Genomic DNA, 25441 nt, shown 5'->3' with positions numbered 1-25441 from the left:
GTCATTCCGAGTAAAGAAAAATGGGCCAAAGAAGCCCATTTAAACCGGAAACCCATAACCCAGATTCTACCCCACCCAATAACAACCCGACGCGAAACGCCTCGTAATCTCTCCCATCTCGTTTCAATTTTGAAATCGGCGTCAGTAGTATCATCCATGTCTCCGAGCTTAGTCTAACGAAGATCATCGGCATTGATTCCCTCTCTTCCGAGAATCCACCGCACAATCTCTCTGCATCTCATCCCAAAAACATGGAGTTCACAGAGGCTTACAAACAGACAGGTCCTTGCTGCTTCTCCCCAAACTCCCGCTACGTCGCCGTCGCCAATGACTATCGTCTCGTGATCCGCGACACATTCTCGTTTCAGGTTAAAAAAAACAAAAAAAACTAGTCCGATTCAGTAGCTTTTCGCCTAAACCCTAGATTTCGCCGATGAATCGGGATCTTACCTAGTAGATCTTGCTATGGTGCAGGTTGTTCAATTGTTTTCTTGTTTAGATAAAATAAGCTACATAGAATGGGCCCTAGACTCCGAGTACATTCTCTGTGGCCTCTACAAAAAACCAATGATCCAAGCCTGGTCACTTTCACAGCCAGAGTGGACTTGCAAGATCGACGAAGGCCCCGCCGGTGTTTCTTACGCCAGGTGGAGCCCTGACAGCCGTCATATACTCACGACCTCCGAGTTTCAGCTGCGTTTGACCGTGTGGTCCCTTCTGAACACGGCGTGCGTTCATGTCCAGTGGCCGAAGCATCATGGCTCCAAGGGAGTCTCGTTTAATCGAGACGGGAAGTTCGCTGCTGTATGTACGCGGCGTGACTGCAAGGACTATGTTAACCTTTTGTCTTGTCAGTCGTGGGAGATCATGGGTAGCTTCGCTGTTGATACCTTGGATTTGGCTGATCTTGAGTGGTCACCTGATGATAGTTCTATTGTCGTGTGGGATTCGCCTCTTGAATTTAAGGTTATGTCTTGTTTTTACGGATAATTTGTGTTTGGTATCTCTTTAAGTTTGTATGACGTTTTTGGGCAGGTTCTAATCTATTCTCCAGATGGTAGGTGTCTGTTTAAGTATCAGGCTTATGAATGTGGACTTGGTGTGAAGACTGTTTCCTGGTCTCCGTGTGGTCAGTTTCTTGCTATTGGTAGCTATGACCAGATGCTACGGGTCCTGAATCACCTTACTTGGAAAACATTCGCTGAGTTCTTACACCTATCGACGGTTCGTGCGCCCTGTTATGCTGCTATTTTCAAGGTAAAGGTCTTTCCATTCTTTAGTTTGATTTTTTTTTTCTAACAGCAGGATATGGGCTGGTTGTTAAATGCAGTCGTGTATTCACCTAGTGGTTATTGATTTTTTTTTCTCTCTCCAGGAAATCGACGAACCCTTGCAGCTAGATATGTCTGAGTTATCGTTGGATGACAACTTTATGCCAAGCAATTATGGTAACAAACCTGTTCTTTGTCTTCTGACTAGGACATCTTTCAGAACATTCTTTTTGTGTGTAGTCGTTATAAATTTCTTCGATTAATTCTTGTTTTTTTTTCATGTAATTATATGTTCAGATGCCTCGGAAGGCTATATTAGTGTCAGGTACGAAGTTATGGAATTACCAGTAGCACTTCCTTTTCAGAAACCTCCCGTGGACAAGCCTAACCCAAAACAAGGAGTCGGTAAGCTTTTTCTTCTGCAACCAAAAGCAATCTAGGAAACTGCAAACAGATGTTGAAAATTTCCTTGAATTTTATCTCTTTCAAACTGTTTTCAGGGCTTCTGGCTTGGAGCAAAGACAGCCAGTACATATGCACACGAAACGACAGTATGCCCACTGCCCTATGGATTTGGGACATGCAACGCCTCGAGGTTGCAGCCATCCTCGTCCAGAAGGAACCTATCCGAGCCGCTGTGTGGGATCCAACCTGCACTCGCCTTCTCCTATGCACCGGAAGCTCTCACCTCTACATGTGGACTCCCTCGGGTGCGTTCTGTGTATGCAATCCCCTCCCTGGATTCTCCATTACTGATCTCAAATGGAACATTGATGGAAGCTGTCTCCTTCTCAAAGACAAAGATGCATTCTGCTGTGCCACTGTCCCGCCTCTTCCTGAGTCCAGCGACTACAGCTCTGATGAATGAGGATTCCTTATGTATTTCTTTGTAAAAGTTGCAGCCTTGTGTGTCTCTCAATTTTAGGAGTGTTTTTTTCCCCCTCGACTATCACTAGTGATTGTTAACTATTTTCAATGTATAAAAAGGTTTTCTTGAGTAACAGAAAATACCGTTTAAGTTCTTGATACAACAAAAGAAAGTTTTTATTTCAGGGATTAGGCTCCTGCTTGATGTTGGTCTTTGGTCGACTCAACTAATAAAAGGTATCCACCAAAACTCTCTAGTATCCGTGAAATAGGGTTCTGGATGTATTTCTGGACATTCAATATAGGGTTATGATTATTTTGGCTTTTTTATCATAATGTTACATGATCATCCTTTTAGAAATACTCTGCAATATTCTCAAAACCTCATTGTCAATGTCAACAAGGTGAATAGGATATTTAGATAAATATCTCATCTCTGTTTAATATCCGTATGCAAGTTGTGCATCTCTCTTTCAAGTTTCTGTACTCTGTAGCATGTGGTCCATTATCTTTATCGATGAGTGCTGACTTTTACCTAACCTATGAGACAAAACATTTGCTGCTAGGTTCTTAAAACTGGTCCCTCATGCAACTTGTTCATCTTGATTCACTCCCCCTTCCCCTCTTGTATAAACATAAACATTATGTACACTCACTTATTCAAGCTGTTACTGTTGAGTACTTATGTCAGGAGATTGAGACCTTAATTGCGTGTTTGCGTTTGCGTTTACGTATGAAACGGTCGGAGAGCCTTTAGTTTGGGTTTGACGTGTACGTTTGCAATGAATAATAATTTCTTGTTATTAATATTCCGGATAATTGTGTTGATTTCTTAGTTTTTAGCTACTAAAAAAATGTTATTGTTTTGCTTATCTTGGTTCTAAACCATTGACTCATCGTGGATTACAGTATCTAATAACTAGTTAAGTTGTTTAGAGATGGAAACTCAATCCCTCACGAGAGAACTTTCTTGGAAACAAGAACTTAAGAAACAGAACATTCATACAAATTTGTTGCAAGAGTTCTTAGCACACTAACCTATACTTCACTTCTTCTGTACAATTAACTTGCACAACGAAACTGCACACACTTTTAAATGTTAAATTAATCATTCACAGGTCGTTCCTCCATCACTTGACGATGAAGATGAATTGCTCTGACTTCTTTGGAGCTTCTCTTGCACATCACTTCTCTTCCTTTTCCGTCCTGAATTCACGGGAGCTTCATATTTGCCAGCGTCTAGAGGAAAGTTGAGCACAGCTTTTCTTCCCCTGAGCTTGAAAGCTGCACAGTCATATGCTCTTGCGGCATCAACGTTACTTTCAAATGTCCCTAGCCAAATCCGAGATCCTTTCTTTGCTGGATCCCTAATCTCCGCTGCAAATTTCCCCCACGGCCTTCTTCTCACTCCTCGGTAATGCCTCTGTTCTTCTTCTTCTTCTTGTTCTTCGAACCTCTCTGTTTTTTTCCTGGCTGAGGCACTCTGATCAGTCTCATGTGGTGATGAATTCTGCTCTGAAATTCCCGTTGATGCAGATGATTCCACTTCCACTTGTAAAAACTCTTTGACGAACGAGTCCGGATCAAGAACCGGAGAATCGGGTTCTTGTTTAGGAACTTGATTCATCACAGGTTCTATACACCAGAGTCCTGAGACAAAAGAAGCATTGAAGTCGAAATCTCCCATGAAACCATCAGCTACCAAAAAGTCTTCCAAGAGATGCTCCTGTATAGCATCCAAATCAGAGCTTCCCTCAAAAGCAGCCATGTTCTTTTTTTTTTCTTTAACAAGGCAGATGAGAGAGGAAAAAAGAGAGAGACAGTCTGCAAATGATGTTTGAACAAAAGTCTTTGATATTTTGCTTCCTTTATATAAAAGATAAAGAAGAGGAGACAAGAAGGTAATCACAAAGTTTCAGCAGCCAGGGATGGTGTAGGGACACAAACTCTGATGCTTTTGTCGCTCTCTTAGTGGTTTAATAGATGTGTCTTAATTCTTATCAATTAATACAATTTATGAAGACAACCTAGAACTTTTTGTAAGGACCTTCATCAACTTGTTGCGTAACGTGACACTTCACATGAAAAACTGTAACTAACCTATAGTTTTTACATTCTGGTTCTAAAAGATGAATCTTCTCGTTTCTGTTCAACTTGTTTTCTACCTCTCTGATGGTGACTACTAAAAAACCATTTGATTCTCAACGGCACTGCATTATTATTAGTTTTTTTTTTTTGGTTTCTTGTTTGTTAACATCACATTATCTCTTTGTTTCTATTAGAAATTTAGAATTATTGGTATTGTGCATAATGACATATATCTGTATGATGTCATATATATTTTATTAGTCATACTGCCATTGTTTGCAAGTAATGACAATAATAGACTAATAAACCAATTTATTTTCAAAATTCTTTGTAAAGGAACAATGCTATAAAAATCTATATTTGGTTGCAACAAATAAGCATGTAATTCTTTATTTTATTTGATCAAAACATTTCCTTAGTTTAACATTGATTTTTTTAATATGATTCTACAGTTTGACCAAATTATAAGGATTACATTTACTAATCTATCTTCAAACTCTGTTAGTGACTAGGACAATGCATCAGAAAGTATTTGAGAGTTTGCGCTGTAAATGAGACTTTTGAATATCAAATAACTTTTGAATATATGTAAATTATTTTTCTGTAAATGAGACTCGAATTACACAAAAAATTACTATAAATATGTTTCCCTAGAAATATGAAATTCTTAAAAATACAAATTTTTTTAGCAATCATGAAGTATTTGAGAGTTTGCGCTGTTACCTGAATGAAAATGAAACTAACATTTAGAAGAAAAGAAAAGACAGTAGATTCTTAAAAGCTTCACAATGGATACATTTTGAAAGAGGAAGGACAGCTCAATCAGGTTGTTTTCCCGGTAGGTCTCTCGTGGTGGGGAATGATTTGAAGCAACTTGATTTTTAGATATTTTTATTAATTTCGGAGGCTCCACAAGATTAAACCTAATCCACCCTCTTTTTCTTATTAATAATAAACAAACATATTATATGATTAATTTGAATGCCCTATGTGCGTATTTTGATACTTTATATAATGGCGCCACCATCCATTATTGGTGATTGTTGATGATAAGTTTTCGTTTGGTTGTCATTGGCATGTTAATCAATTGTATTTTTTTTTTTAATTTGCATCAACTTAAACAGATGATTGTTTTTTAGCAGTGCTATTCGCTTTTGAATTTTGCATCCAAAATATGTGAATAATTTTTGAATGGTTGAAAATTTCTCTTAAAATTTTGATATTTTCTAAATAATTTGCGAATGCCATTTTCACTAACAGTAAACAATCAGTCACAAATATTACATGTAAATAATGTAAAAATCCTAGTACATTCAATTACCCAAATTAATACTTCTATTTCTAAATATAAGAGTGAAAGACTAGCTTTTGCATTTTTTACTCTCATCAGTCCAAAATCAGTCCAAAATCAGTATACTAAGGGTGATCCGAAAAACATTTTTATCTTTCCATAAACCATTTGTAAAGAAATCTATCTTTCCAGAATGTCAAGTAATCTTATGTCGAAATTCTATTTCTTCCAAATCCCTAGAATATGTGTTATATTTTTTTTTTATAATTGAGTCTTGTGGTTCAGCTCAAAATAGGAATTCGGTTTCTGCCAATATAAATTGCATATTCATAATTTAATATACCGCATTCCTAATAACGTTTTAAATGATTTCGTTTGGTGATTCCTACTTTCTTTAAATTTAAAGTGAATTTTTTAATTTTTTCACCACAACCAGTAAGTTATTTAATAATTTTCATATATAACTTGACAATAATACAAACTAATAGTTTCTTTCTTTCTCGTGAAAACATAAAATAAAGATTACAAGCTCAAATATTTCTGTAGCACAGATATTTAATTCTTTTCCATTAAATTAAGTGTTCATTTTTATTTGAGGAACACTAGGATTCATTCACAATCTACAGTAAAATCACTATAAGTTAATAATGTTAAAATTACCAATTTATTAATTTATAGAACTATTAATTTAAGAGATTTTTTAGATTTATATTTTTTAAAATATATATATTTTTAGTGAAGAAAAATAAAGGGAATATTTCTTTCATGATATTATATTTTGGTTAGAGTTAATAGATTTGAACTTTACCTATTTTATTAAAGTATTTATATAGTTTATGTATGATGAATGCATATTATATAATACAAATTCACTTTTATAACTAAAAATAAAATTAGAGATGAAATTCATTTTTGAAGAAAGATACATAACAACAAAATTTGTATATGTTTACATAAAATTTATATATTATAATTATTAATTTTGTGATTTGGTGAGATCATATATTTACATAAGAATTTTCTGAATATTATTATTTTATTATTATCTAATAATGTCCTATTTACATCGGTTTTAGGACCAAAAAATATTAATTTATACTATTTAATAATTTATACTGTTTATTAATTTATCAAGTGTTAGTTAAAAAAGTTTCTACTGTATACGTCCTATAAAAATATAAAATCAATTAGTTCATATTCCCTCCGTTTCATATTACTTGCGTTCTAAAACATTTAATTTTACATATTTTTAAAATAAAAACACTATTACCAATACATCTAACCATATATCAACTAATAGAAAAATAGAATGGAAAATATTTTCAATATATTTTGCATTGAAAATAAAAAACGACACTTATTTTGAAACGAAAATTCTACTCTAAAACGACAAGTAATTCGAAACGGAGGGAGTAGGAGATTGTTACAGTGTTTATGAAGTTTATAGTAGTCAACTGAAGGGATGGCTCCAATTCCCTAGCTATAGAGAGTAGAGACTAAAGAGTGGAGAGGAATTGGTAGGACTAGGATATAGTTTGACTGAAGAACTATAGTTGGGCTGTCCATCACCGTTACGGCCTTCATTACCAAAGCCCATATTGTCCTTTGCTAATTTCTTGCATTTCTTGGTCGGTTTACTAGCCTTTTCTCCTCATGAATTTTGCGTTAGAAGTCTTAGAATATATAACCTGACTAAATCAAGATCAGACTAAATTCTACCAAACTACCAAAGACGCCAACCACATTCTCACTAACCAAATATTAGGTTGACTCAGGTGGACGAGTAGAATATTAGAGCATCAGCAATGCCAATGCTCTCGGCTCGATAACCCATGTAAGTTTTTCAAATTATTTTATTATTTTTACTTTTTTCAGCTTAAAAATAAAAATAAAATTTAATCGCGGACTCCCATGTAGCGATTGGACCCGCACACAGTAAATAGCCTGTCGAAAAAATGATCCTTAACTAGAGACTATAAGAGACTAATTTGGCACAGATTTTTAAATTTTAAAAGCGCTACAAATTATTATAATAATTTAATGTTAAAGATTCTTTGCTAAGAATCATTATTGCAGATGCTCTAATATGCATGAACTTCATGATACTTAGTTATTAGGGTTCCATAAAAGTTTGTCAATTTTGTTTGATGTTTGGTTTTAAAGTTTACTAGATTTTGATCCGCACGCCCGTGCGGGTATGTTTTTATAAAATATTTTGTTTTTTATGTCAATATTAAAGTAGGACAAAGAACCTCGATCCAAAAAATCAAACCGGTCCCGATCCAAAAAGAAGTATCAAACCAAAACCGATATTGATTAAATATTAAAATTTTGGTATTTAGAGAAGTGAAACCGAATCCGATCCGAACGGAAGTATTTCGGATATTCGAATGTATTTGAAATAGATTTATATAATTATATATATTAATTTTTAGATTTAATATATATAAAAATATCCAGAATATATATAGTATTTTTAAGTTGGTTTAAATAATTGAAAATATATTTAAATAGTCAAATGTAAATATCTAAAATAGTCAAAAGTATACTCAAAACACCAAATATACTTAAAATATTTATTGATTCTCTATCCAAATATTTAAATCAAACCAATTTATATATTAAGTTCAGGTATTCTAACATATGTAATTCAAATTTATATGTAATATATTACTTTGTTTATATATTTTGAGAAATTTAAAGTGTATAACAAAATTAAAAAAATTAATTTAAATGAGTTAGCCGAACCCAAACAAACCCGCAAAGATCCGAATCGTATCCGAGGCAAAATTTAGAAATATCCGAATGTGACTAAAATCTCTGACCCCATATCTGAAACCAAAACAAACCCAAACCAAACCCGATTGGATATTCGAACACCCACCTCTAACACACAATCTTTTTTTTTTCCTTTAAAAACAGAGCAAACATATAATGAATAGTATATTATACATACTATCATATAAATAATCACATATATTAAAATCAGTTTTATTCCATTTTTAGAACGCTACTTTTGATTTTATATTTCTGATCAATAATATTTTATATATTATTTATATATAATTTATTTGTGATCATATTTTACCTTAAATTTTCTGAATTGATTTAAACTTTATTTTGGTTGCTTTCATATTTTAATTCGAAAAAAATAGACTTGAATTTAATATATATATATATATTTACATACTAAAATGTAAACATTTTCTATATATGATTTTTTTTCTTATCATCTAGAATGTAGTTTAGACTATCATACAAAAATGTATTGTCAAATGCTAATAGTTGTAATTATATGTAAAAGCATAGTATATTCATATTATTGTGTAGTATATATCTCTATTTATAATCTCACGTCATTTAATTATTGAGTAATATAACTTTTGAGTTACTTGTATTGTTCTCAAATGGCCTAAAAATTAATATCAAAATGGTAAGTGTATTAATGTTATGATCAGATCAGATTTATATAATAGTAGGGAAAACCTAATGGCAAGACATTACAACTAATATATTAAAATATCCTTTTATGAGCAAACATTAGTATAATTATATTATTTATATACAAATGGTTCGAACATTGAATATTGAATAAGTAAATATTTTGATGGTTTCGTTTGTGTTTTTGAGAACATGCAGATTTTTTAATGAAACATAACGTGTGCAAGTTATTACCGTAGTAAGAATTAGATAAATTTGCAAACCAAGCCCACAATGAATTATTGGGCTACAGAACGTCAATAGCGCGTATTAATTAGAAGCGAAGTAATGATTTGGAAATGTGATAAACGGCATAGTTTAAATCAAGTGGCATAGAGATGTAATTATTGAGGAAAAATCTGGGTTATTTTCTTTTTGTACTTCAGTTTTAATAGTTTAGATTACAAGTTGAGGAATGAAATGTGGCTTACTTGTTTGTGTGTTAGTATGTGTTTGTTTGATTTATTCGCCTGTGCTCAGTTTGATGTTTGTATAACATTTCAAGAATGGTTTTAAAACTGGTTAAAACATATTTTTCAAAAAAAGGTTTGAAGTTCGGATATCGGATATATCCGAAAATAACTGAATCCGAAGTGAACAAATCTGAATCCGATCCAAAATATCAAAATATCCGTACAGGTTCTATACTCATATGCCAAAATATCCAAGTGTTCGAAATACTTGATTCGAACCCAAACGGGTATCCGAATACCCACCCGTATGAATTAGTATATTTATTTATTGAATAGATTTGTTTTATTTTAATTAGTGATACTAAATAAACATGATGACACAAACAGATTAAAACAAACATGGCGTGACATAATGTAGATGTCCCTTTAGTACTGACTTCGTTTTTGCATGGAAGCATGAATGTGTACCGTACCGTGCACGTAGACTTCTTCATAAAACCCCGCCCTTCTCTTTCCACCAACAAACCCCAGCCAAAAATTCTCAGCCATTGAGAGTTTAAGATTTCATCCAAAAAATGTTTTTTCAGATTATTCAGGAGGTTTTCACAGGCGTTGCGGCATTAGCTCTATTGGCATTCGCTGGTATAACCCTTGGTAGCTCAGCCGTGGCATTAGCCGTAAGCACGCCGTTTTTTGTCCTATTCAGTCCGATTCTCGTGCCAGCAACTATAGCCACCACTTTGTTAACTACGGGCTTGTCGGCCACCGGCGGCCTCGGTTTAACGGCTATCCGCATCATCTGGAAGCTCTACAAGTAATTAAATTAAACAAAACCGTTAACTGAAAGCCACTCGAAAAATGTGGTCTATTTATAATGACTTGAGGCATTATGCATATGAATCTACATGGAAATATGTAAATTTATTACATATGCATGGCCATAAATATAATTATTTTACATCTACGAAGATTCAGGTAAATTTCGTAGCTACAGATATAATATGCGTCACCATCTTCTGGCTTTCCAAGTATTTAACAAACCTGTGTTGAGAAACACTTAAGATTAACTATTCTTAAACACATATTAGACGATTGTCGAGTGTTCAGGAGGCTGATTTTGCTAGATTAGTTTCTGTACATAAAAATATTTTATTTCAAATTGTAAATATATATAATCGTGTGTGCAGGCGTATTAAGGCGAAGGGAGGGTCAAAAATTCCGGGATTGGCCCCGGGGGCTCCAGACTCTAAGCCAGCGTCTGGGGGGTAAACGAAGTAGGCCTTTCGTAGTATGAGATGATCTAAGGGGGAATTAAATGAGAATTATTGGGGTTCCTTAAATAAAGCCTAAAATTATCCATTCTCTTTAATATAATACTAATTACACGCGGATGAACCTAATGTTTCAAATACCATTCTTCATATGTATATCGTGTTACGAAATTATAATAAATGTACTCGATTGTGTTGTAACGAATCTGCCACTGATCATGAGATGCTCTAAATTTTGATATTATTTTATTTGGTTTGAAAATTAATTTTTGGCATGTGTTTGCCTCTTGTATCTAGCTCCATCACACGTTTTATAAAAAATTCTACATCGGAGATGAGGTGCTTTTTACACCTTACTGGTTACATCGTGACATGCATATATAGTAGCTGTTCACCTGCGTAGTGATTTCATCAGCAGATCGGCTCCACCAACAACTAACAATGTTTATCTTTCCATCATGTAAAATAAATAGAAACTAATCGGAAGGAAAAACCTAATCAAGTAGCTTGGTGCACATGTCTAACGAGAAAACCTTCCTCGCTTTATCTTTTATATACCAAGTCGTCTGGCGAATCAATATCTAACATCTAGGAAGTGATTAAATTTTTTAAAAGTTCAAAAAAAATTAAATACTAAAAAGAAAAAGAAAACCTGTTTTGTTTTATTACACTGATTCTATTTGTTTCTAAAAATAAAAATAGACCTTGACCGTCTGACCGGGCGGATATTTATGTTATGTTTTTAGTTTTTTTGTTTATACTAAATGATATATTTATAATATTTAAACATAAATTTAGATTAAAATTAATATTTATAGCTATAATAAAAATTAAAATTAAAAGTTTAACAAAATATTTTGATATAAATTTTAAATTTCATAATTAAATTAATATAGTAGTGGGTCATAATGTATTTCAATACCAAAATCTTAGCATCCCTTAAAAACAAATAAAATAAATTTATATACATAAAATACATAAACATATTTGAATAGCTTGTTGTTCTTATTTTCTATAGTTTGACCCGTGGTCGTATAAATATTTTGCTTTCACTAATTTTTTTCTTTGTACTAATGATAGTATATATTTAAAATTAATATGTATTACATAATTATTAATATAAAATTTTAAAACAACAATTTATTTATTACTTTGAATAATTATATTTTGTGATTTTAATCGTCTATTATATCATAGTGTAGCATATAAAAAATATAATATTTATAATTAATTAGACTTATATTATGAAAGTGTTATACTAATAACTTATGAGTAAATTATTTTATATTTTATTTATATGTTATATAAATTGATTTTGATGTGTGATTTTTATTTTATTATTTTTATTAATAAGTGTTAAAAATATTGGAAAAGTCTTCATGAAAGTTTTAAGAAAAAATGTAATGTGGTTCTCATGAAAAATTGTAATGTAATATATTAGAATTTTTTTTTAGTTTATAAAATATATATATAAATACAAAACCCGTTCGTAGCACGGGATTTATACAAGTTATTGACTTATTTCATAAAGCAATGAAACTAATGAAAGCATTTGAGTTTTTGTTTGTTTGTTTAAGGGCTCATTCTATTGCCAAATCAGACTCTACATAGAAGTGTTTTTGACTTTTTAATCGAGTTACAAAATTTATGCAAGAACTAAATTTTTTTTTTTGGTCAACTTATGCAAGAACTAATTAAAGACAAGTTTTAAGAAGAATATTGATACGTAATAGTGTAGTACACAACCAGCTCATTCTAGAAATGAAATTTATATTTTTAGCAAAAAAAAAGAAAATAATATTGATATGTAATCTGTAATTTTATGAACAATTTGTTACAAAGTCCTCAACCCAATTGGTTGAAGTGAGAATTTGTAGCGGAGGCAACTCTGGCTGGAGTGTAACATAAACAAGGAGCCTTTCTGGCATAATCTCGCGAACGATGACAATTGTGAATCGTAATTTATGCCTTGAGTTCTTACAACACATATCAAGCTCTTACAAGAAAGATAAAATACCAAGATCATGACAACCCACACAATAAATGACGAAGTAGATAGGCGTGACGAAACATACATCTCCATTTACTCACATAATTTTGCATGGAAGCATGAATGTGTACGTGTACACAAATATCTCATAAGTCATTCATAAAAGCCTTCTTTCTCCCGGCCATCACAAAAACACAACCATTCGAACAAAAAGTTGGAGCCAAGTATTCCTTCAAAATTTTTAACCAAAATAAAATAAAATATAGTACCCATTCAAACCAAATTTCAGCCGTTGTAATCTAAATCTATATCCAAAAAAATGCTCTCTCGTCTCATCCCAATTTTTCAGGTTTTTCAGGTTGTTAGTGCTGTCATTGTAACTGCAGTCTTGTTTGCTTTGGCCGGCGTAACCCTCGCCGTCTCAGTCGTGGGATTAATCGTAGCCACACCTCTTTTCGTGATATTCAGTCCGGTTCTCGTACCAGCAACTATAGCTACCACTCTCTTAGCCACCAATCTCTCGGCCGTTGCCTTATTTGGAGTGACGGCGGGTGCTCTCATAGTTTGGCTCCTTAAGTAAAATCTTAACAAACACTTCTTTCCTTTTTAGTATGCTCCTTAAGTCATACATCAACATATCTTTTCCCCCATCATACATCAGCACATCTAGGTTTATGATTGATTCGATTTCCGTTTATTAGTTATTTATGGATGGTCCTACTCGTTATCAATTGGATCATGACTATAAAGAAATCAGCTGTAATATAAATCAAAACCCAAAAATCTAAACTCAATTTCTACGTAAAGTTTAAATTTCAGACAATCAATATGTTCAGTTTTTTTTATTAAACGTCCTTTTCTTCTTTTATGTTTGAGTAAAATCTAGCGTCCTTTAAAAACCGTGAAAGTATACAATCTTTTTTTAAAAAATAGTTTGACATATATACACTTGTGTGAGTGTTATGCAGGCATAGAATGGGAGTACACCCGAAGAATAATCCACCTCCAGCAGGAGCTCCACCCACCGAAGCAGCTAAACCAGCTGGTGGAGCAATAGATAAACCAAATGATAAACCAGCTGGAGAAGCAACAAGTAAGCCAAATGATAAACCAGCTGGAGGAGCAACCGATAAGCCAGAAGATAAACCGGCTGGAGGAGCAGCAGATAAGCCAGGAGGTAAACCGGCTGCAGGAGCAGCAGATAAGCCAGGAGGTAAACCGGATGGAGGAGCAACAGATAAACCAGGAAGTAAACCAGCTGGAGGACCAGCACATAAACCAGATAAACCTGCTGGAGGACCAACAAATAAACCAGGAAGTAAACCAGCTGGAGAACCAGCTCATAAACCAAAAGATAAACCCGCTGGAAGACCAACAGATAAACCAGGAAATAAACCAGCTGGAGGACCAGCAGATAAACCAGCTGGAGGACCAGCAGATAAACCAGCTGGAGGACCAGCAGATAAACCTGCTGGAGGACCAACAGATAAACCAGCAGATAAACCGACCGGAGGGGCAGCAAATAAACCTGCTGACGGGGCAGCAAATAAACCTGCTGGCGGGGCAGCAAATAAACCGGCTGAAAAACCAAAAAAATAAACCAGTTGGAGCATCAACGGATAAACCAGCTGGAGAGAATAAACCTCCCGCATGGTATAGCTGAATGGAGTAGTTTGGGTTCCATAAATTATTCCTAATTTATCCTAAACTACATGTTTCATAATCATTTCTATGAATGTACGACATGTTACAAGGAAATGATAACCAGTGTACAAATTTTCTTTGTAAATTTATTAAAATGATGTGGTTATCATTATAACTGGCATTAGTATATCTACCAATGCGATTTGGTCCAAATTAACCAAATCATCGGTATATACCTACCTAAGACTTTCTTTTTAAAAATGAATTTGATACTAATTTAATTTACGACTACCAATGACCAATCTTCTTGCATTTTTCATTTTCATTTACCTTGAGACATTAACATTGCACTCATGAGGTAAATGGCAATGAAAAGTGATGCCACAGGAAACTTCGAAGCTGAAGCGTTTGTATGGCCCACAATATTTTTACGCTTGCGTTTGAACCTTATAAGAGAGATCTTTATTTCGGATTGCCAATTTGGTGACCAACCTCTTTGGAGCACCAATAAGATTATGACATGTGTTTCCTTGGCTTTTAGAAGCACCATTAGTGAAAATATTTTATATAGCCCTTTCTTAATAAAAAAGGAGAGAAATAATGAGAAAGGAAAAAGAATGAAAACCGTATTTCATATGAGAGATTGTCAACAAAAATTGAGATTTTATGATATTAGTCTTTCAAAGAATAGTTTAACATTTTACAAAAAAAAATAGTTTACCTTTTTGAGACACCTTTTTTGAAACACCAGTTTAAACTTTCTTATTTATATTTTAGTTATGTTATATATTAATAATACTAAAATAGTGGTTGTATTAGATACGGATCTGCACATAAGCTGACATATTTTTGTCCAATCTTAATTAAAATTATTAATCTGATATTATATGATTTTAAAACTTGTGATTTATGTTTTGTGTTATATATCCATGGATATAATATGTTTTCCCTATACGTACAAAATTTATTTGTATTATAATATGCATTGTACATAGTGTTAGTTTTTATGTATAATCTTTCATATCTACAAAGTGGTTGGACTATTGTAATATGTCAAGTGCATGTTTTATTGTGTTAATGTATGTCTAGTCAAATTTATTAATAAAAGTAATAGGTCCAAAATTTAAGTGACAAACTTTTGGTAGTAGATAAAGATGTGATTCTAAATTAATAGATTAGATATTCAAAATCACATAATTTGATTTAGATTATATTAGAATTATCTCATTTCAATCATTTTTCCATTTTCTTCTTTTTATCATGAATGTTTTTTTACGTGATTCATAATTATTTTTAATTTATCACACATGAATATGAATATTTTGAATCTATTTTTTCTTTTTTTCCAGTTAACTGTTGATTTTTTTTTTTGAATACTCATGCCAAAAGGGTTGTAAAATAGATTTAAAAGCCTAATTACAATATATAAAAAAGGTTGTAAAATAGATTTTTAGAGTGATAAGATAAAAGACTTGAGCAACTTTGCATAGCAACAGATTTTCTTGGGTTCTTTGCACCTACTAACAACCGAAGAGAATTAGATGACATGTCAAATTCATGAAATATTTCATATATTCATAAAATGAGTTACAAGTTGCACTTTCACCCTAGCAAAAACTGTGAGTTTATAAATTAGAAAACAAATATTACTATTTTTTTTAACTAACTACTATATATTGTGAGGCAGCATAGTTACTCTTTTTTTAAAACAGGCTTCACCAACCGTATTATAATCAGGTAATCAATTTACTCACAGTAAATGCATATTTGCATATGGCTGATAAGAAAGATTGTTCCTCACGCGTTGATATTTCACAAAACAATGGAAACAAAAGAAAACAGTTAACTAAGATTCTACAAGAAAGAAAAGAAGGTCCCAAAAACATGACAAAAAGATGAAGAAGCAAATGTGACTTGACGTAACGTAGATCTCCATATATACTCCAATCGTTTTGCATGGAGCATGCATGTGTACCGTGCACGTCGTAGACCACACAACCTCTTCATAAAAAGCCCTCTCTCTTCCCATCACCAAACCATCAGAAAATATGAAAAACAAATCCCAAATCGAAGCAGCTCCGGCTCAGCAGCAGGGAAGTATGTTTTCTTTTTTCAATTTGTTCCCTTTTCTCCTCCCGACATTTGAGGTTATCAAGATGGTTGTTGCTTCCGTCGCCTCAGCAGTCTATTTAGGCTTCGCCGGTGTAACACTCAGTGGTTCAGCCGTGGCATTAGCCGTATCTACCCCCCTTTTCATCATATTCAGTCCGATTCTCTTACCTGCCATTGCAGCCACTACTGTCCTAGCCGCTGGGCTCGGCGGTAAAAAAGCGGATCAGCAGGCTCAGGCAGGTTCGCCGTCCCTATCTCTGTTGGGCATACCAGAGGCTATTAAACCAAGTAATATTATACCAGAGGCTGTTAAACCAAGTAATATTATACCAGAGGCTGTTAAACCAAGTAATATTATACCAGAGGGTATTAAACCAAGTACTATTAAGGACAAAATCAAGGAAACGATAGGCAAAGTCAAGAATAAGATCAAAGAGAAAAAGGAGGAAAAATCTAAAGAAAAAGGTAAATCTGAAGGTGGAGATTCGTCTTCTTCGGATGAGAGTAAACACAAAAGTGAAGGTAAACACGGAAAGGGTGAGAGTAAACACGAAGGCGGAGGTAAACATGGAGGTGGAGGTTCGTCAATGGATAAAGGTAAGCACGGAAGCGGAGGTAAACATGGAAGTGGAGGTTCGTCGACGGATGAAGCTAAGCATGGAGGTGGAGGTTCTTCTACGGGTGGAGGTAAACACGGAAGTGGAGGTTCATCAATGGGTGAAGGTAAACACGGAAGTGGAGGCAAACACGGAAGTGGAGACAAACACGGAAGTGGAGGCAAACACGGAAGTGGAGACAAACACGGAAGTGGAGGCAAACACGAGAGTGGAGGCAAACACGAGAGTGGAGGCAAACATGGAAGTGGAGACAAACACGGAAGTGGAGGTTCGTCAATGGGTGAAGGTAAACACGGGGGTGGAGGCTCTTCTAAAAAGGAGAAAAAAGAATTCCATTATGCAGGTTCATCTATGGATGCAAGTAGTTCAAGTGAAAGTTCAGATGGAAGTTCAGATGGAAGTTCAGATGGTGAAAGTTCACATGGGAGTGGTGGTAAACACATGTGAGTAAACGTGAATTCATGGAAGAATAAAAGACATTGGTGGACCTATTCCAATGTTTAGCATATGACGTGTCATGAATTGTACGGCATTGTAAGGGAAAAAAAACTTTTTACAATTTTTATGTTAATATATGTAATGGTTAAAACTGATTAATATGATAAGACAGAAAGACTATTATGATACAATGTATAGTGAAAATATAAAAATAATGTAATGTGGTAACAATTATTTCCATTCCTTCTTGAAAGGACCTGGTTTAGCTAGCTTCCGATATTTAATTATAGAAATTTAATACTTAGAAAAATATGGATGATGCTCCCTGTACTATGTAAACTATATAATATTTTATCCAAAATGTAAAATTATTATCATATGTTAAACTTTTATATCTACAACTATATAATATCATTTTATTTATTTTGAAACTCGCAAATATATTATCTATAAATATTTATACACAATATATAATAGTATATAACTAACCTTTAGTTGATGACAAATCAATTTTACTTATAAATTCTATATAATAATTACAAAATTTGTTACTAGAATAATTTGAATTTTTAATAATTAATTAAAATATTAATGACAAATCAATTTTACTTATAAATTTAATTTTTATTTTAGTTTAAAAAAATATCTTGATAAAATATTTAAAATCTTACCAAAAATTCAAATATATTTTTATAAAAATGGATTAATTTAGTAAAAAAAATTCAAAAATCATATAATGTTCCTAACTAAAAAATAACTGTGTAATTTTTTAAATTTCTATTGATTAAGTATACAATTTTTCAAAATATGAAAAACTGAAAATGATAATATTCCAAATTTTATAAATTATAAAATAACAGATGGTAGAATTTTTTTAAAAATGTAACACAAAAACAAATCATGCTGTAAAAATAAAAAAGTAATTTTTTGAAATCTTAATTTAATAATAAAATCAGAAGTAATTAATACCATAATAAAAAGTTATCATATATAGATAAAATTTACTAAAATAATATGATAAATACTACTATGTATACAATTTACTTAAATAATATAGCTATATTATTTAAACATAAAAATGTATTTACTTATAGATCTCGCAAAATAATAAAGTGATAGATGTTAAAGTATTATTTCATAAACAGAACATGGACATATAAATTATCATAAATAAATATCTATCTACGTATAAATAAATAAATTTTAAAAATGTGTTGTATGCAAATTGTAAAAAAAATAGAAAGCTATATTAAAGGAGATTATATATTTTATTATTTCAGATTATAATTTATGTATCATACTCAAAAATATATCAATAAGTAACAATAATAAATAAGAATATGAAATGTATAAAACAAATCACTATATGACAAATAAATACAAATCACTATATATTAATAATGACGAATAAGAAGTTTAAACAATAAGATTATAAAACTATGACATGAGAAATTATTAGTCTCATTCCACAATATATAACACTAATTGTAAACCATTTATTTAAAACTTATACGATAATATTTAAAGTTATATATTTATAAAATGAAAAATTTATGCACAAACGTGCGGATCAAACTCTAGTTAGTTTTAAAGTGAGGTGAGCCATTACCTTAACTTTTCATGAGTTTCTAAAGATTATTTTAAAAAGTTGATTTTTGTTCTTTCTCATTTTTATTTTTAATAGTTAGAGATTATTTAAGAACATTTTTAATGTTAAATCTCAATATGTCGGTTTGATCTATAAATGAATTCACCTCAGAGCTTCGAATGGGCTCTCATGCCGGTTTTGGACAGATAACTGGTCCCAATTTGGTAACATGAGAGACTTTCTGCAACTTGGTCCTGCCTCCATGGGAATCGATCCTTCAGCAACGTTGGCATCTCTCTTCACCGACAATTCTTGGCGTCTTCCTCCAGCACGATCTGAAAGACAGGTTCAATTACACGCTCACTTAACTACCATCATTCTGAATAATGATGATGATTTCTACGAATGGGTAATTAATGGAAAACTGGAAACAAAATTTTCTATTGGGAGTGTGTATAATAACCTTCGAGTGCAGGGGCCGTATGTCTCTTGGTTCCGGTTCATCTGGATCAAGGGGGGTATACCTCGACACAGCTTCTTGGCATGGCTTTTTGTGCTCAACAGGTGTCCAACAAGAGACAGAATCATCGGCTGGGGGCTTCGAACTTCGCCTCTGTGCCTGCTCTGTAATTCTGCTCCGGAAAGCAGGGACCATCTTTATTTTGACTGTCCGTTTTCATGGAGCTTATGGAGTACGCTTGCGCCCCGCTCTGGTCTTGATCCTGCAAGGTCATGGTCATCGGTTTTGGCTCAACTAGGATCTCTGAGCCCTCAGACGCCGAGAAGGAGGCTTGCCTTGCTTTGCTGGCAGGTTTGTCTCTATTGGATTTGGATGGAAAGAAACGCTAGACTGCACCGAAATATCTTCCGATCGGTGGACACCATCTCTCGCTTAATTGATAGGCAGATCAAAGACCGTCTCCTGAGCTTTAGGTCTTTGAATCCTGCTGCTTCCTCCACCATGATGCAACAGTGGCTCTCCTAATCACCTTACTGCAATGACAACTCCCCCCATCGATGGCGTGATCAAGCTCCTCTCAAACCGTCGATGTCTCCAAGAAACTTCCTTAACTCTACTGCCTCTTCATCTTACTGGGTTTCTCTCTTTGGGTTGGTTACCTAATGGGTCTTGATATGAGATTATTCTATGTAATGTGTATTTGGGTTGGGCCTTGCAACTAAAGCCTTGGACTTGTATTTTTTACATTTCTCATGCATTTCAATATAAAATCAGTTTCAAAAAAAATCTCAATATGTCAGTTTGTCGTGTTTGAGCTCCTACCAGAAACAAATGAAGGCTCAAAAAACATGATGACTACCACACACACAAAAATGGAATGTGACGTGACGTTATGCAACGTAGATCTCTATTTGCACCCACTGTTTTGCATGTACGACTTCATATATAAAATCCATCTCTTCCCACCTCCACCAATGAACAACCATCCGATCTGAGAATATGAGCGAAGAACTCGTTCAACACGAATCTCATTCTCAGCAATCGATATTTAGCCGTTTCTTCAAAATGTTCTCTTTTATCTTCCCATTGCTGAACGTTATAAAGATTATTATAGCTTCCGTGACCTCCTTAGTCTTCTTAGCCCTTTCTTGTGTAACACTCGGTGGTTCAGCCGTGGCATTAATCGTATCCGCACCACTTTTCATCATATTTAGTCCAATTCTCGTACCCGCCACTATTACCACTACCCTCCTAGCCAGTGGGCTCATGGCCGGTACCACCCTCGGACTGACCGGCATAGGTCTCATCACGGGGCTCTTTAGGTAATATTAGACATATTTTATTGAGATCGCTAGAGATTTCTGCTTATATATTATTTGAAAACATGTCAACGTAACTAATAAGAATATGGTACAACCGTACAAGGTTTCAACTATATAATTAGCATCTGACATATATACATTTATGTGATGTGTGATAGGACTGCAGGAGAAGTCACATTGGCCTCAAACCCGTTACGAAGAATTATAATAAATAGAATTAAAGCAAGACTTGGGGGTGGCGGTGGCGGCGGTTCACGTTTGGCAATTCTCAAAAAAATTCTGGGACTCGTTAATAAATATCGTAGCATGGCTTCAGGTGGAGCTGCAGCAGCACCAGCAGCTGCACCTGCAGCTGAAGCAGCACCAGCAGCAGATCCAGCAGCGGCACCAGCGGCTGCACCTGCACCCACCTGATAAAAAACGTTGGTTTATACTGTTTCAATATGTAGCATATATGAATCATGTAATAATTAACTTAAGAATTTATGATACGGAAACTAAAAATAAAATAGCCTTTTTACTAAGCTTTATACATTATATTTTTCTATGTAACAATGTTTAATTTGCTTATAATTATAAAAGACGGATACATAGTTGACTAGAAAATAATGTTAACTATCTATTGTCCATGCGCTTCTTCAGTTTATTTTTCAAAAATAAATATATAAAAAGGTAAAGTTACACTCGTTCGAAAACGTACAGCGAGACATGTGAAAAAATTCTCATAATCTGTATTTTACTATCTTTTACTGAATTATATAAGATTATATACAAATGTTTGAAGAATATATTCATTAGCATTTCATTCCAGTTCAGTAATAATATTTTCTTGAGAAAGATAGATGTCAAAAAGTAAATTGGTACATAAACACATTTTTTGAATCCGTGTTTAAACTTTACTCCATGAAATACTAGGGCAAGTCCGTACTACGCGCGAGATTTGATGTATCGATTTTTATGAAACATATAATTTTGTGTAAATTTCTTCTATGTTCAATTGGTTGCAAGTGTGATTATGTTAAGAAAATGAGATTGAGTTTTGAATACCAGAATTCTTTTTTTTATGTTAGAGTATCTAATACAGTGAAGAATATGATATTAAATTTGAGGTAATCTTAGTCGAATATATTTTGTAGTTGTTTAGGACGATGTCAGTAATTGCTACTATTAACACTTGTTTTTTTTTAATATTTATGTTATATTTGAGGATTTATTCTTGCTTTATGTTATATCAATAATTTGCTAGAAATAAACTAAAACAAATGTAAAACATAGCAAATAAACAGATAGTATGCTCTGATGATTATATATTTATACTTACATAAAATTTTAATCTGGCTATAGAATATTATGCACAAACAGAACTTATACGGCCATATATTAATATGTACAAAAATATTATAAATCAGCAAAATACATATTAAACTAACTATTATTTTTAAATTATTTTATTACGCTATAGTACATGTTAGTTAATAGAATAACTATATATACTTTTCGATATTTGTATTAAAGTTCTTTGTAAATCTAAAATATGAATATATTACATCTCAAATTGATAATAAAAGCAGACCTTTCTAATAAATTATTTCATCTAATCTTTAAATATTAAATTAAGAATATATTTAAAAAATAGTGATAATAATTATTCTGAAGTTCAAACATAACTTTTAAAAAATTAAGTAAACTAAATAATATACACAAATTTTTAATTTTTTGTAAAACTTAAATTATCTAGGTTATGGATATAAATATAATTTCTATCTTAATTTTTTTTTGAAGATAATATTGCACTCTAAACTAAACCCAATTAATATGAATCACACTCGCATCCAAAATGTGCAATTTTCTTATATATTTGTTTTACTTTCAAAATCATAATAATCCCGTATAATACACTACATATATTTATTATTATCATTTTTCTTTCCTTCAAACTAAAAACTAAAACAGTATTATAACCGCATTTTTCCTTTTTATTCTAATCCACTATTACAATATGTAACATAAATCGAGTACTATTTTGTATTTGTAAATATAGTTGTTTAATATATATGCCTAAACATCCTATACAATCAATACTAACAAACATATGATCTCTGAATTAGAGTAATTTGCAATGATCTAAAAAACAATTTTTGGATGTTTTAAAGATACATAGGGCAGTATTGAACCCGTTTTCGAGCTACATGCGGCGTTGGTAATGTTAGATGCGCTCGTGACTGAGCAAAGATGACGATGTCTTATGTTACTCCACTATCTGCCTGCAAGTCCAACATTTCATCTGTTTTATCTTCTGGCCATAATTAAAAGTTGTTTTAAAAGGATCTTAGAGTATTGTCAAGATACGTAGTGGCTGCAATGGATCTCTTTATATACGGATAAGCGCTTATTGATGTGCATTAAAATGTCAGTTACAGATTATTTGTTTATATGAAAATGTGAAAAGATATATTCATTTAACAAAGTGACGCAGTGATACGTGACGCGACGATACCTTTCGACTTTCTGAAGTGATATCCTATGTGGCACATCTAGGAGGGAGAAAAACCTTCTTTATATATATAGAAGATAGAAGATAGATATAAGATACAAGATACAAGATAATAGCCTCCTCCCAAAGGTCTCAGGTCCAAAAAGTCCCTCGGAGTTTAGACCTATTGCCCTATGTAACGTGAGATACAAGATAATAGCCAAAATTCTCACGCGACGGCTTCAGAGTTTCCTGGATGGTATAATCTCCCATCACCAATCGGCTTTCGTCCCTGGTAGAGCTATCCAAGACAACATCCTTATCACCCATGAAACTTTGCACTACTTGAAAGTCTCGGAGGCAACCAAGAGATGCTCGATGGTGGTCAAGACCGACATGAGCAAGGCGTACGACCGGATTGAGTGGGCTTTTTTGGAGAAGGTACTTCAGACAGTAGGGTTCGATTCAATCTGTGTCAATTGGGTTATGGAATGTGTGACCACTGTCTCATACTCATATCTGATTAACGGAACCCCTCACGGACAAGTACTCCCAAAACGAGGCCTCCGGCAAGGAGATCCGTTATCCCCTTACCTTTTCATCATGTGCACCGAGGTGCTAACGGGACTTTGTTTTCAAGAGCAACAACGGGGAAAATTCAAAGGGCTGCAAGTGTGCCGTAAGAGCCCTTTCATTAATCACCTGTTGTTTGCGGATGACACCGTCTTCTTTAGCAACACATCGGATAAGAGCTGTACCTCGCTACTGAGGATCTTAAAGAAATATGAAAGCTGCTCGGGCCAGTGCATTAATCTGGACAAATCGACTGTCTCCTTCTCGTCGCGAACGCCGGAGACGATTATGAACCAAGTGAAGCGCATCATCGGCATTGAAAAGGAAGGTGGCATGGGAAAATATCTAGGCCTCCCAGAGACTTTTGGCAGGAAGAAGCGAGATGTGTTCACGGGTCTGGTGGACAAGATTCGGCAAAAATCACAGTCTTGGCCTACAAAGTTTTTATCGGGGGCAGGGAAGCATGTGATGCTCCAAACAGTCCTCTCTGCACTCCCAAATTACTCCATGTCAAGTTTCAAAATTCCAAAATCCCTTTGTAAGCGCATCCAGTCTATCCTCACACGGTTCTGGTGGGACAGCGCTCCGGATAAGAGGAAAATGGCGTGGGTCTCATGGGATAGGATGGCAACTCCCAAGTGTGTAGGAGGACTAGGATTCAAAGACCTGGAATTGTTCAATGACTCTCTCCTTGCAAAATTGGGATGGCGAATCCTAAACAACCCGGATGCTTTGCTTTCTAGAGTGATAAAAGGCAAGTATTTCTCAGAGTGCTCCTTCTTGGAGAGTACCCCAAAGCAAGCATCATCTCACGGGTGGACAGGAATCATGGCGGGAAAAGCAGTCCTTGAAAAGGGTTTGGGCTTTCTAGTTGGAGATGGAGCTAGCATAAAGGTCTGGACTGACCCCTGGCTCTCCACATCCAAACCAATGACCCCTATCGGCCCCCCAACGTGGGAGAACCACCAGCTAACAGTACAGGATCTGCTCCTCCCTGATTCGAATGACTGGAACTTGCCACTCATACGCCTTCATCTTCCTCAATATGAGGATATTATCAGACAGTTGATCCCGAGCTCCCTAAAGCCACAAGACAAACTCGTTTGGCTAGGTGACAGCAAAGGAAACTATACCACTAAATCTGGATATAAAATGTCCAATCTCCATGAGCGAAGGCCAAACAACCATGGCTTTGATTGGATGAAACATGTGTGGAAGTTAGACTCTCCAAAAAAAATTCAGCATTTGATTTGGAGAGCTCTCAACAATGCTCTCCCAGTGGCTGACCTTCTAATCCATAGAGGTATGGAAGTAATGCCGGCTTGTAAAGTCTGTGGAGAGCTGGAAACTATCAACCATGTGTTCTTGCTCTGCCCTTTTGCGCAACAGAGTTGGGCGCTTGCTCCAATCATAGCTCGTCCCCAAGCGCAAGCTCTTCCCACAGAATCACTCCAACAGCTCCTGGTGTTAACGCCAAACTTGGTGAATCTTCCTCCCTCGGGTCTAACCTGTTCTCCCCTGTCCCCCTGGATCCTTTGGAACC

The 25441-nt window shown here is 34.0% G+C and overlaps 6 protein-coding genes and 1 long non-coding RNA gene across 7 annotated transcripts; 6 read left to right on the top strand and 1 right to left on the bottom strand.

The window, feature by feature from the left end:
* The first annotated feature begins 115 nt into the window (after positions 1 to 115).
* Positions 116 to 2292, top strand: LOC108817750 (uncharacterized). The gene is made up of 6 exons (XM_018590530.2): positions 116 to 368; positions 475 to 966; positions 1036 to 1257; positions 1376 to 1448; positions 1569 to 1676; positions 1772 to 2292. Exons 1-6 carry the CDS (start codon positions 252 to 254, stop codon positions 2137 to 2139), a joined length of 1380 nt encoding a protein of 459 aa, XP_018446032.1. The 5' UTR covers positions 116 to 251; the 3' UTR covers positions 2140 to 2292.
* Positions 2293 to 3122: 830 nt separating this feature from the next.
* LOC108817752 (ethylene-responsive transcription factor ERF106) lies at positions 3123 to 4042 on the bottom strand. The gene has a single exon (XM_018590533.2). It carries the CDS (start codon positions 3904 to 3906, stop codon positions 3247 to 3249), a length of 660 nt encoding a protein of 219 aa, XP_018446035.1. The 5' UTR covers positions 3907 to 4042; the 3' UTR covers positions 3123 to 3246.
* Positions 4043 to 9770: 5728 nt separating this feature from the next.
* Positions 9771 to 10886, top strand: LOC108816298 (uncharacterized). The gene is made up of 2 exons (XR_008936467.1): positions 9771 to 10224; positions 10598 to 10886. It is a non-coding gene; the product is annotated as an uncharacterized LOC108816298 (long non-coding RNA).
* A 1921-nt stretch (positions 10887 to 12807) lies between these two features.
* LOC108816282 (tapetal oleosin GRP-16-like) lies at positions 12808 to 14490 on the top strand. Its single transcript, XM_018588861.2, has 2 exons — positions 12808 to 13247; positions 13640 to 14490. Exons 1-2 carry the CDS (start codon positions 12991 to 12993, stop codon positions 14268 to 14270), a joined length of 888 nt encoding a protein of 295 aa, XP_018444363.1. The 5' UTR covers positions 12808 to 12990; the 3' UTR covers positions 14271 to 14490.
* Positions 14491 to 16331: 1841 nt separating this feature from the next.
* On the top strand, positions 16332 to 17792 carry LOC108817167 (oleosin-B3-like). Its single transcript, XM_018589784.2, has one exon. It carries the CDS (start codon positions 16364 to 16366, stop codon positions 17489 to 17491), a length of 1128 nt encoding a protein of 375 aa, XP_018445286.1. The 5' UTR covers positions 16332 to 16363; the 3' UTR covers positions 17492 to 17792.
* Positions 17793 to 19299: 1507 nt separating this feature from the next.
* On the top strand, positions 19300 to 20055 carry LOC108815223 (uncharacterized). The gene is made up of 2 exons (XM_056990922.1): positions 19300 to 19550; positions 19635 to 20055. The coding sequence occupies exons 1-2, from the start codon at positions 19300 to 19302 to the stop codon at positions 20053 to 20055; spliced, it is 672 nt and encodes a 223-aa protein (XP_056846902.1).
* A 429-nt stretch (positions 20056 to 20484) lies between these two features.
* LOC108816101 (oleosin-B2) lies at positions 20485 to 21376 on the top strand. Its single transcript, XM_018588674.2, has 2 exons — positions 20485 to 20852; positions 21011 to 21376. Exons 1-2 carry the CDS (start codon positions 20530 to 20532, stop codon positions 21264 to 21266), a joined length of 579 nt encoding a protein of 192 aa, XP_018444176.1. The 5' UTR covers positions 20485 to 20529; the 3' UTR covers positions 21267 to 21376.
* Positions 21377 to 25441: the final 4065 nt, after the last annotated feature.

This window comes from Raphanus sativus, chromosome 7 (genome assembly GCF_000801105.2).
Source record: "Raphanus sativus cultivar WK10039 chromosome 7, ASM80110v3, whole genome shotgun sequence".
NCBI lineage: Eukaryota > Viridiplantae > Streptophyta > Magnoliopsida > Brassicales > Brassicaceae > Raphanus > Raphanus sativus.
The sequence above is the reverse complement of the archived record's forward strand: the minus strand, read 5'-3'. Positions and strand labels throughout refer to the sequence as shown.

Coding starts and splice junctions, on each gene's coding strand:
- LOC108817750 (XM_018590530.2), top strand. CDS start 252: ATGGAGTTCACAGAGGCTTACAAACAGACAGGTCCTTGCTGCTTCTCC. Junction 369..474: donor GCGACACATTCTCGTTTCAG/GTTAAAAAAAAC, acceptor GCTATGGTGCAG/GTTGTTCAATTGTTTTCTTG. Junction 1,677..1,771: donor TAACCCAAAACAAGGAGTCG/GTAAGCTTTTTC, acceptor AACTGTTTTCAG/GGCTTCTGGCTTGGAGCAAA.
- LOC108816282 (XM_018588861.2), top strand. CDS start 12,991: ATGCTCTCTCGTCTCATCCCAATTTTTCAGGTTTTTCAGGTTGTTAGT. Junction 13,248..13,639: donor CTCATAGTTTGGCTCCTTAA/GTAAAATCTTAA, acceptor AGTGTTATGCAG/GCATAGAATGGGAGTACACC.
- LOC108816101 (XM_018588674.2), top strand. CDS start 20,530: ATGAGCGAAGAACTCGTTCAACACGAATCTCATTCTCAGCAATCGATA. Junction 20,853..21,010: donor CTCATCACGGGGCTCTTTAG/GTAATATTAGAC, acceptor GATGTGTGATAG/GACTGCAGGAGAAGTCACAT.
- LOC108815223 (XM_056990922.1), top strand. CDS start 19,300: ATGAGAGACTTTCTGCAACTTGGTCCTGCCTCCATGGGAATCGATCCT. Junction 19,551..19,634: donor AACCTTCGAGTGCAGGGGCC/GTATGTCTCTTG, acceptor TGTGCTCAACAG/GTGTCCAACAAGAGACAGAA.
- LOC108817167 (XM_018589784.2), top strand. CDS start 16,364: ATGAAAAACAAATCCCAAATCGAAGCAGCTCCGGCTCAGCAGCAGGGA.
- LOC108817752 (XM_018590533.2), bottom strand. CDS start 3,906: ATGGCTGCTTTTGAGGGAAGCTCTGATTTGGATGCTATACAGGAGCAT.